The sequence below is a fragment of the Sinocyclocheilus anshuiensis genome, unplaced genomic scaffold, assembly GCF_001515605.1.
Source record: "Sinocyclocheilus anshuiensis isolate Anshui unplaced genomic scaffold, SAMN03320099.WGS_v1.1 scaffold283, whole genome shotgun sequence".
In the NCBI taxonomy this organism is placed as follows: domain Eukaryota; kingdom Metazoa; phylum Chordata; class Actinopteri; order Cypriniformes; family Cyprinidae; genus Sinocyclocheilus; species Sinocyclocheilus anshuiensis.
The window spans coordinates 1,708,777-1,720,894 of record NW_015549605.1 but is presented as its reverse complement, the minus strand read 5'-3'; the positions used below and the strand labels follow the sequence as shown (position 1 = coordinate 1,720,894).

The following is a 12,118-nucleotide window of genomic DNA, read 5'->3' as shown; positions in this document are numbered from 1 at the left end:
TGTGTGTGTGTGTGTGTATATATATATATGTATATATATATGTATATGTATATGTGTGTGTGTGTGTATATATAGAAATGGTTAAAACGAATCAGTTAAACTGAAGAGTGAATGACAGAAATATTCAAAACAATATTTAAAACCTAATATACTCCAAAATATACAAAGTACAAAGACTATACATGTACATAAAAGTATGTAAAAAAAAAATATATATATACCCATACAAAAATCTTGACATACAAACAGAAAAAACCTGAGACCAGAAAGTGTGTATTTGGGAGGGGGGTGAATCTCAATTCAAGTTAAACCTTTAAGCTTCTCTAAAATATGAGCCCAAAGTCTAATGGTGTCCTCTCTGGCGCCATGAATTAAAGTAGCGCCATTAAAGTAGTCAATTAATTTTAACAATAACAATTGCTATTATTTTTTTATTTCTTTTTTTTAGACTAAACCTATTTTAAATAGGTTTTTATTCGACTATTTAAATTAAATTAGACTAAACCTATTTTATACCAAAAGTGAAAAGGGAATATTTCATAAATTTTGTGTGTGTGTGTGTGTGTGTATATATATATATGTATATATATATGTATATGTATATGTGTGTGTGTGTGTATATATAGAAATGGTTAAAACGAATCAGTTAAACTGAAGAGTGAATGACAGAAATATTCAAAACAATATTTAAAACCTAATATACTCCAAAATATACAAAGTACAAAGACTATACATGTACATAAAAGTATGTAAAAAAAAAAATATATATACCCATACAAAAATCTTGACATACAAACAGAAAAAACTTGAGACCAGAAAGTGTGTATTTGGGAGGGGGGTGAATCTCCTTAATTCAAGTTAAACCTTTAAGCTTCTCTAAAATATGAGCCCAAAGTCTAATGGTGTCCTCTCTGGCGCCATGAATTAAAGTAGCGCCATTAAAGTAGTCAATTAATTTTAACAATAACAATTGCTATTATTTTTTTATTTCTTTTTTTTAGACTAAACCTATTTTAAATAGGTTTTTATTCGACTATTTAAATTAAATTAGACTAAACCTATTTTATACCAAAAGTGAAAAGGGAATATTTCATAAATTTTTATAATTAAAATGATTCCGATAATTGTATGATGATTTTTTAAATTAACAATATTATTATTATTATTAATAATATTGTTATTCAATATTGTATTTAAATATATAAAAAAATTATATAATTTTGATATATAAAATTAACAATATATTAGTGTTACAAATATTAATGTTATTAATATATTTTTCTACTTTTTTGTTACTGTCTTAAGTTTTATTGTGTGTATATATTATTATTTTAATTGGTAAATATCACATTTGATCCATTCATCCATTTTACAAGGCCTGTGTGAAGAATTGCCTTATTTGATGCAAAAATGTAGTTCATCATTCTGCTAATCTGGTGATGTTGAATAGCTAGACTCAAGGCTGAATAAGTTTAGAAACCACTGAAGTGTCTATTTATGGACCTGCCTTAAAGCGCTGCCGGGCTGAAGCAAAAAGTAGGTGCAAGAACGCAAGCGTCTGTTTCTGATTTTATTGACTGACTGCACCTAATTACAGAGTAAAAGAAATGTGGTTTAGATGCGTTCGCTGTTGAATCTTGTCTTCTGTTGTCTGTGTGTGGTTACACTGTCAGAATGGCACTGAACATACTGCAGTAGGACCCCTGCTGGCTGTCCACTGGAAGTGACGCTGGCGCTCCAGCTCAGGGCCTTCAAGGTCACCTACATTCGTGCCTCTGCTCCAGTCATACTTTATTCTGTTGAGGACAATCTCCAGCTGTGTGTGTTTCTCCGTATCAGCCTGAGGAAAGAGGAGGGGGATATGTATTCTCAAAGCTGCTAGGGAATTAGTACCACGCTAATGCCATGTCAACACTGATCACTGAGACACTGATTGTCCCACTGGCCAAGTCTGATCTGCTTAAGAGAGGCTTGTTAACCTGTACTACTAAACAACACCTCCTTTCTCCTTCTGTCTTATCTGTTTGTCCAGCAGTTTGCCACAGATTTGCAACAAGACAAAGCCGACTTGATATTTATTCAATGCAGGCTGCTTTGGGAAAGCCTGTGTGTGTGTGTGTGTGTGTGTGTGTGTGTGTGTGTGTGTGTGTGTTTATATATCTGAGCAGTGGCAGTACCTGAGAGAGCGAGAGAGTTCACCCTGATACTGTTATTAGTTTGTGTTAGTGATGTTTGCACACACCCTAGTGTGTTCAACATTATATATTTGATAGATGAGCATATATAAGCCTCTTGGGGACGATCTTTATGCCCCCCCACACACAGCGCTGATTGTTGGTATAAGCACACGCTGTGCGCAAAGAGATAAATTGGAGCGAGTCAGCAGGGTTTTGCTTCCAACACACAAAAGCGCTGAGAACATGCCATAAGCAAGGTCATACCAATCAATGCAGTATTAATTCAATTGAGTGTGTGTATTAGAGAGAGTACTTGAATGACCTTTTACATGGGCTAGGAGTTTGTGATGTCCCGGTTGACTGGGTGTTTGGGTCAGGATGGTTAACTAGTCGTCCATTGAGTTTACCTACATTTATTTTCTTTTTTTTTGCAATATTTATAGAGATGCATCTTTAACTTTTTATAAAATGTAACAAATAATAAATATAAAACAAACTTATTTCATTGTATTTATAATACTAATAAAAATATTTTTTGTATATAATATTTATATATATTATTTTTACAATCTCCCTCTCTCCACATATAATTTTTTATATATTATATTCTACATACAAAATTCTCACTCTTTTATATATAATATATATTTAACAAACTATATCGATCTGTCTCTCTCTCTCTAAAATATGCAAACACACGATTAGATATAAATAGATTTTACAAACAAAAAAATGCATAGATGAAAGTTAGAAATAATATATTCACTGTGCCAGATTATGCTGAAACCTGACGAATTTGTGTTTGTTTTCAGTGTCTCTTTGCGAGGAGGGTGGTACATGAAAAGGAGGAGGAAACGACAAAAAGAGAAGAGGAAGATGACGAGGAGGAAGAAGAGGATAAGAGCTCTGATGAAGGCCTTCTGCTACAGGCACACCATGCCATGGAGAGGATGGAGGAGTTTGTGCACAAGGTCAGACTCTCAAGTTCATCTCTCACGCGCACACACATTTGTTTCACAGCTCCGTAAACACAGATGTGCATTATCATTGAGTTTATATGTCGAAGGTCATACGGTGAGATTAAAAGCATGACATCAGCACACCTGACCCGAGCCAAGTGCTCACAGCTGCTTTTACACGAACACGCCACAGTCCACCAATACGGAAAACATCCCTGCCAAACCAGACGCCCATCTCCTGGCTCCAGCAGCCTCTCATCTCAATCTTGTTTTGGGAGTCTGCCATATGCAGAGGAACAGGAACTGAAAGCTGTCCTTTGTAACATGCGCTGCAATGCTGAGACCTATAAACCAGCTCAAGTTTAGTTTGCTTTTTGAGCCCCTTCTGCTTTAATGGCTCTTTCCTTCCTCTCCTCTCTCCCCCTCTGGGGAAGAAGCCAAAGCTCTCTGTGTCGAAGAGCAAACACAGTGCAAGATCCAATCAGTGCCATTCAATGTCAGCACTCAGGTACAGAATCTTGAAAGGAACACATCTAAGAAGATTTTAAAACGCACATCCTGACAGATGACCGAAAGGCATGTCATGGAGTCGATCAAACAACCTGACCTAGTTTCATTTGTTTTATTTATTTAAAAGTACGTCCAGATACACAGAGCTAGGAGCTGTTCTGTCAGCAGATACGGCACAGTCATGGCCTCTTTGCCCTCGGCTGTAGTCACTGCATGTGCTGTACTTATAGGTGTAATCCTGTGGTCACGCCTGTGACTGGTATGATTGCACGGGAGTGGTTTTCATCAGCATGATTTGGCAGAATGCTGCTAAGAAACTGCGAAGCTTCTTCCCAGCAGTGTTACCACAGCTGGTAAAGAGAAACCAGACAACCTAGTTTTAAGAAAACCACACAAGAAAAAAAAATCCAGATTCAGTTATATATTATTATTATTTATTTTATTTTTTTTCAATCTTATGAAAGGAACAGTTAACACAATTGTGCATATGAAAATGTTGTACTCAAGGTGTTCTTTGGCCCTAACTAGACTCTGTAGTTGAGGGTGGCCACCCAGGATGAGTTAGTTTTTTCATTGAACAGAATTGGAGAAATGTAGCATTACATCACTTGCTCACCAATGGATGGATCCTCGGCAGTGAATGGGTGCCGTCAGAATCAGAGTCCAAACAGCTGATAAAAACATCACAATAATACACAAGTAAAGCCATTCACTGCAGAAGATTATCTGGTGAGCAAGTAATGTAATGCTAAATTTCTTCAAATCTGTTTCAACAGATGAGTACATTTTCAGCAAATTTTCATTTTTTTGGTCAACTATTCCATTAAACTGCACTTGTTTTTATTCAGGTGGCTTGCTATAAATTTCAACTTGCTTTGCTGGATTCACAGGTTCTTGCTTGACCTTGACATTAGTCGACTTGTGCTGCTGTGCTGAAAATGCAGTGTATACTTGTACATGCAATAATACACAAGCTTTGCTCTAACATACTTCTGTAGAGCATGTTTTGAGCCTTAGAATTATTTCTGGCTCTCTGTATGTGTAATTTTTGCCTGTGCCTTAACTCATAATTACTATAATACTTATTTCTTGCTCTCAACTCCTCTCACATACACGGATGGACTGTGTAATTACTTTCTGAAGTCAAATGAGAGGGCTTTTCTCATGCCAGCTTGTAATGCTGACCTGAGCTTGGCGTAATGATATGTCAAAGAGTGGCCAGATATGTCATCTTTTCAAAACTGCAGGGTTGCTTTTGAGATCTTACAGTGATTTTTTTAATATGGTGTCTTAGATGTGGGAGGGCAGATGGCGTGTCATTCCACATGATGTCCTCCCCGATTGGCTGAAGGATAATGATTTCCTGTTGCATGGGCACCGGCCGCCCATGCCCTCCTTCAGAGCATGTTTCAAGAGCATCTTCAGAATCCATACAGAAACAGGCAACATTTGGACACATCTTTTAGGTAAAACGCACTTACACACAAAACATTCACAACGTGTTAAAACATGTATTTATTTATTTTACTTCTAAAATTTGAATTCTATATATATTTAAATTAAATATTAAGTAAAAAAATAATTACATTTCGATTAAATAAGAAAAACTACTCCCACGTTTAAACAATTATATATATATATATATATATATAATACACAATAAAAAATTAATGTATAATAAATAGAAATACACAAATATAAATGTATATAATAAAATATAAATATTAAATTTAAATTAAATGATTTAAATTAAATAGAAACAAAAGAACTACATCAGAACATTAAACGTTTATTTTCTGCATGCTGTACTGCCACCTAGTGGAGAAATGTAGTAATTCTTCACATAACATTGACTGTAGAGGCTATAAGGTATAAGAGGTATAAGGTCATGCTAAACATAATAGACTGTGGGTCTAGGTAATGGTATTGATCGTGAGGTGAGATCGTAATGTGCAGCTATTGATCTTCTACACCTTTGGACTCGTGGAGTGACTGAGCCATAATGGACAAAACAGATGTTTGATGTTGATCTACTAGTAACCACTAAGCTTTCTGATGTGCTTTGAGTTCAGTTTGATTTCGATTCTACTCTTTGTACATTTATTGATTTATCGCATTGACCTGTAGAGAGCAAGGGCCTATGTATAACTGACTAAATGATGATTAGCGTTTATATGAGTATTGAGATTGAACTCTAACACACACATACGTGTAACCAGTATTTCCCTTGTGTCTACAGGCTGCCTGTTCTTTCTTTGTCTGGGCATTGTGTACATGTTCAGGCCCAATATGTCGTTTGTGGCCCCGTTCCAAGAGAAGATTGTCATCGGCGCATTCTTCCTGGGGGCCATTCTCTGCCTGTCCTTCTCCTGGCTCTTTCACACAGTCTACTGCCACTCGGAGGGGGTGTCCCGTGTTTTCTCAAAGTAAGCACCTGCAACACTCACTGTATATATACTTTTATTTTTATTGAAAGGCCATTTGTAACTTGAATGTGCAAGGCTTCCAGTTTTTTTAGCTGTATAAAACAGCTTATGCTACTTGATATTACTAACTGGTATTTCTTATATTATTTTAATGTATTATTGCAATTATAAACACACTGGTTTATAGCACAAATAGTTTTACCATTTACTGCACTTTGTTATTCTTCTAGTTATTTACCTATAGTGGCTAATAAATCTGAAGTCTCGCACATTCACAGAAAATAGCTTATTTCCACGTTGCAAAATAAGGTGGATAGTATTCCCAACTATTAGGGAATTTTAACCTGTGGGTGACACTTTATTATAAGATTCAGTACTTTAATATTTGATGCACTAGGATCACTTTATGGCATATATTAATCTTGGTTAATGTTACTTAGTAGATATAGTTCTTTTTTTAGTCCAAACCATCTGTTAATGTGTATTATGTTAATATATAATATAATGTTAATCTATTTATTTTAACTTTAAAAATAATCTATATGTAAACATTAAACCAGATTAATTCTGTGAAATTATTTAACAAAAGTTAATAAAGTCAAGATAGCTGCTAAACATTTTTGAAATTTCATTAAATTGCGCTCTAAGATTGGTATATTTAAAAATGTTTAATTTTTTTTAATTAAAGTAAATTTGAGTGAATTATTTTTTTAATTAATAAATTATTTTTATTGAAATTGATAGTTTTTAATTTTTTATTTATGTTACTTCTAAAATTTGAATTCTATAAAATTAAAAATTAAATATTAAGTAAAAAAATAATTACATTTCGATTAAATAAGAAAAACTACTCCCACCAATTATATATCCCACGTTTAAACAATTATATATATATATATATATATATAATACACAATAAAAAATTAATGTATAATAAATAGAAATACACAAATATAAATGTATATAATAAAATATAAATATTAAATTTAAATTAAATGATTTAAATTAAATAGAAACAAAAGAACTACATCAGAACATTAAACGTTTATTTTCTGCATGCTGTACTGCCACCTAGTGGAGAAATGTAGTAATTCTTCACATAACATTGACTGTAGAGGCTATAAGGTATAAGAGGTATAAGGTCATGCTAAACATAATAGACTGTGGGTCTAGGTAATGGTATTGATCGTGAGGTGAGATCGTAATGTGCAGCTATTGATCTTCTACACCTTTGGACTCGTGGAGTGACTGAGCCATAATGGACAAAACAGATGTTTGATGTTGATCTACTAGTAACCACTAAGCTTTCTGATGTGCTTTGAGTTCAGTTTGATTTCGATTCTACTCTTTGTACATTTATTGATTTATCGCATTGACCTGTAGAGAGCAAGGGCCTATGTATAACTGACTAAATGATGATTAGCGTTTATATGAGTATTGAGATTGAACTCTAACACACACATACGTGTAACCAGTATTTCCCTTGTGTCTACAGGCTGCCTGTTCTTTCTTTGTCTGGGCATTGTGTACATGTTCAGGCCCAATATGTCGTTTGTGGCCCCGTTCCAAGAGAAGATTGTCATCGGCGCATTCTTCCTGGGGGCCATTCTCTGCCTGTCCTTCTCCTGGCTCTTTCACACAGTCTACTGCCACTCGGAGGGGGTGTCCCGTGTTTTCTCAAAGTAAGCACCTGCAACACTCACTGTATATATACTTTTATTTTTATTGAAAGGCCATTTGTAACTTGAATGTGCAAGGCTTCCAGTTTTTTTAGCTGTATAAAACAGCTTATGCTACTTGATATTACTAACTGGTATTTCTTATATTATTTTAATGTATTATTGCAATTATAAACACACTGGTTTATAGCACAAATAGTTTTACCATTTACTGCACTTTGTTATTCTTCTAGTTATTTACCTATAGTGGCTAATAAATCTGAAGTCTCGCACATTCACAGAAAATAGCTTATTTCCACGTTGCAAAATAAGGTGGATAGTATTCCCAACTATTAGGGAATTTTAACCTGTGGGTGACACTTTATTATAAGATTCAGTACTTTAATATTTGATGCACTAGGATCACTTTATGGCATATATTAATCTTGGTTAATGTTACTTAGTAGATATAGTTCTTTTTTTAGTCCAAACCATCTGTTAATGTGTATTATGTTAATATATAATATAATGTTAATCTATTTATTTTAACTTTAAAAATAATCTATATGTAAACATTAAACCAGATTAATTCTGTGAAATTATTTAACAAAAGTTAATAAAGTCAAGATAGCTGCTAAACAATATTTATTTTAACTTTAAAAATAATCTATATGTAAACATTAAGCAAGATTAATTCTGTGAAATAATTATTTAACAAAAGTTAATAAAGTCAAGATAGCTGCTAAACATTTTTGAAATTTCATTAAATTGCGCTCTAAGATTGGTATATTTAAAAATGTTTAATTTTTTTTAATTAAAGTAAATTTGAGTGAATTATTTTTTTAATTAATAAATTATTTTTATTGAAATTGATAGTTTTTAATTTAAATAATTAAATTTGGGTATATTTAAAATGATTTTTTTTTTTTTTTAATTCTTAACTTCCTTTCTCTCATTCCTTTCTATCACAGGTTAGACTACTCGGGCATTGCGTTCCTGATCATGGGCAGTTTTGTACCGTGGCTGTATTACTCTTTCTACTGCTCCCCTCAGCCCTGTTTCATATACCTGATAGTGGTATGTATCCTGGGGATCGCTGCCATCACCGTCTCGCAGTGTGATTTCTTCGCCACACCACAGTACCGTGGAGTCAGGGCTGGTAAGACACGGTCTCACTCTGTTCAGGACAAATGTGTGGCGTTGTGCCACGTGCCAGTGGTGGGTCATAAATCTCTGCTTGCGCTTGGTGCTTAACAAGTCTAGAAATGTCTAATAGTGCATTATAAATAGTTAAATGAGTACCTGTCCTGTCTTCTGTGTCTCAGGTGTGTTTGTGGGTCTGGGCCTCAGTGGAGTCGTCCCCACGCTGCACTTTATGATCACTGAGGGCTTCCTGAGGGCCACCACCATGGGTCAGATGGGCTGGCTGTTCCTCATGGCCGTCCTGTACATCACCGGAGCCTGCCTGTACGCTGCACGCATCCCAGAGAGATTCTTCCCTGGCAAGTGTGACATCTGGGTGAGTCGACGTCCTGGAATTCATACACTGAGTTCACAATCCATGCTAGCCTCTCAATACATTTCAAGTCTAATCCGTACCTTGTCATTATTTTGCAGTTCCACTCCCATCAGCTGTTCCATATCCTGGTGGTAGCAGGTGCTTTTGTGCACTTCCATGGTGTTTCCAACCTGCAGGAGTTTCGTTACACAGCTGGCGGAGGCTGTGCGGAGGAGGGTGGCGTGTGAGCCCCGTGTCCTGCGGTGCTTGAAACGCACCACTAGAGGGAGACAACGTTCCTCTTACCTTTGCCGCCAGCAAGTGTTCCTCCTGCCCATGAGGGGTAAACCTAAGAGGACAGCACTGAACGACAAAGATACCCACCTTTATTTTTCGTATTATTTTTCTCTTTACGTTTTTGGTTTGTTCTCGGTTTTGCCCCCTTAAATAAAATGCATCATGGGATAAGGTGGACACAGGTTGAGGATGGAAGTTTGTTTCCTAAGATCATACATTGAGAAAGAAGAGTTTGTTGGCTTGGTCTATTGCTGTTTGATGGTCTATTGCTGTTTTTTCTTTGTACAAGAAAAAGCGGTAAACAAAAACAAACAAAAAAAAATTGCAAATGTGTGACCGTTTCTTGGGGTGGGCAGTTAGCCATTTTAAACTTTTTTCATGTAAATAAGATTTCTAAAATTTGGGTTATATAGATTTGTACGAATATAAAGTTATAACATGTTTTTTAAAAAATACATCATTATATCATTATATGGTTTAACGGAGGTAAAAGAGAGAACGTGGGAAAGAGACCCATGTGGTCTCGAGTCGGAAGCGGCCAACCAGACGCCTCGGTGTTCTGTCACCCTAAGCACAGCTGTTAAGAGCTAAAAACGCACCTGTAGGCCAGTGGGACGCCCTGCACACGATGAAGCCGCCAGGATTTAGCACTCGCGTACTCCGCAAGCCTTCATATCGCTGTCAGTGCCGTTTCCTTCCACACAGAAGGCCAGTTTTCCATCTTCTGATTATTTCTCTCTTTCTCTCTCTGTTCTCGTTTTATTCATCTTTGTGAATGTTGACTCAACCTGGTTTGGAAAAAAAAAAAGAATCGATGAAAGACTTGCCGTTTCAAAGTACACAAAATCATACTCGAAGCAGTGCAAGGATGCATTTGTTGTGTAATGTTCTGTGTTCACCATCTGTACGTGACATAATTTATTAAAGAGTTTTCATGGAAACATTACAACAAGCTGTAATATTCCACATTTAAACATGAGCAATGTTTGTTTTCTCAGAGATTTTTACATGCATTATTTATTTTTATTTTAAAATAAACAAATTAAAAAATTTAACTTTCATGACTGTTGTGGTTTGTTTTTCTTTACTTGCTACTGAGGTTCATTTTTGCACACCAAGGCTGCGTTCAGCCCCGACAAAAACGGTGCGAAACGTTTTTTAAACGGAACCGGTGATGCGTTGAACACCATGTTCTGATGACGCAAGAGTTGCAACTATGGCAGCTGAGAAGGCCATTCTTTGTGTTCTTTTTGAAGAATTTTCGGAGCCTGATGAAATCGGTATAAATACGTGTTTAATACTGCAAAATACGCTCGATGGTACAGTCACTACCCTTGCCGTCCAGAATAAAAGAGAACATCCCAATCAAATTAAGGGATTTGTGGAAACTGTGGTTCCTAATTATTGTGATCCAACATTTGCCTCGCATTTCAGGATGAAAAGACAAACATTTCAGGTGAAGGATAATCCACTTCTTACCTCCAAGACTGTTATGATCTATATGACTTTATTATTTTTATTGTGAGTATTAGGCTTATCATTGCTGATCACTGTTGTGCTATGATATTGTAATATTTACCATTATATAATCAGAGGGGTATAGAAAAGTTTATTAACGTGTCACTCCATAATACAATAGCAAAATATATAAATATGTATAGTATTTTTATGTAACATTAATCAGTATTTAGCACACAATAGAAGACATTGCAATTACTAAATGATATTTAGACAGACTTAAAGAAGTTCCAGATCTATACTTGTGCTCTTATTATTTTAGTTATTTTGCCTTTAATGTAAATAAACATGTGCAAACAATATACTTGCTCTTGTGAATTTATTTTGATGTTAATTACATTGTGCCAGCTGTCTCTTTAATACCTCGTGGTTTATATACATGCTGCTGCTGATTGGGCTGACATGTTTGACACACCCACCCAACAAGAGAAAACGTATCTCAAACCCCGTTGCACACCGTTTCCAGGAAACATGTCGTTCAAACCGGAAACCGTAGCAAAACGGTGCACACCGGTTTGAGCTTGAACGTGCCCCAGGTTCAAGTTTTAAATCGGTTGCAACATTTAATTCACGATTATAATAGATTACTAGTTTTCCTTTTTTAAGGGCTCTCAACAGTGTGTAGAAGTGTACTACCTTTCACATTACAGTTCATGATAGTAGCTAAACTTCAGAACTGCCAATCAGTAGTCATTTTAACAATTTCCTGTTGCTAGAGTAATTAGTCACATGACATTTGCAGCTCAGGTGATTGGCTCAAAGCAATCCGAAAAACCGATAATAAAGGTCCTACTAACGAGTTGGACAGGCATGACTCGAGCAGCCTAACTAAACACAAGTGGATACGCTGTACCTACATCACTTTTACACAACCTATAAAATTAATGCATGGTATCTAACAAATAAATAACTTGCATAAAGCAAAGTTATTCGTTTTACATAGTTTTCATATAAGTGCTGTCATTAATATTAAAGAATGACATTTAATTTTGACATGCCCATTCCAATGTCACATCTTGTAATCACATTATTCCTGACTCCACATAATTACACCGGGCATCACTATTGAAATGAA

The 12,118-nt window shown here is 35.4% G+C and overlaps 1 protein-coding gene across 1 annotated transcript in view; it reads left to right on the top strand.

Moving 5' to 3' along the window:
* The window catches only part of LOC107658846 (adiponectin receptor protein 2-like), a 55,432-nt gene extending 44,857 nt beyond the window's left edge, over positions 1-10,575 (top strand). The window contains exons 3-8 of the mRNA XM_016447514.1: positions 2,990-3,148; positions 4,941-5,112; positions 5,886-6,072; positions 8,702-8,889; positions 9,056-9,249; positions 9,348-10,575. Of these exons, the coding sequence (XP_016303000.1) occupies positions 2,990-3,148; positions 4,941-5,112; positions 5,886-6,072; positions 8,702-8,889; positions 9,056-9,249; positions 9,348-9,476 (1,029 nt within the window). The 3' untranslated portion in view covers positions 9,477-10,575. The remainder of the gene's footprint in view (positions 1-2,989; positions 3,149-4,940; positions 5,113-5,885; positions 6,073-8,701; positions 8,890-9,055; positions 9,250-9,347) is intronic.
* The last annotated feature ends 1,543 nt before the right edge of the window (positions 10,576-12,118 follow it).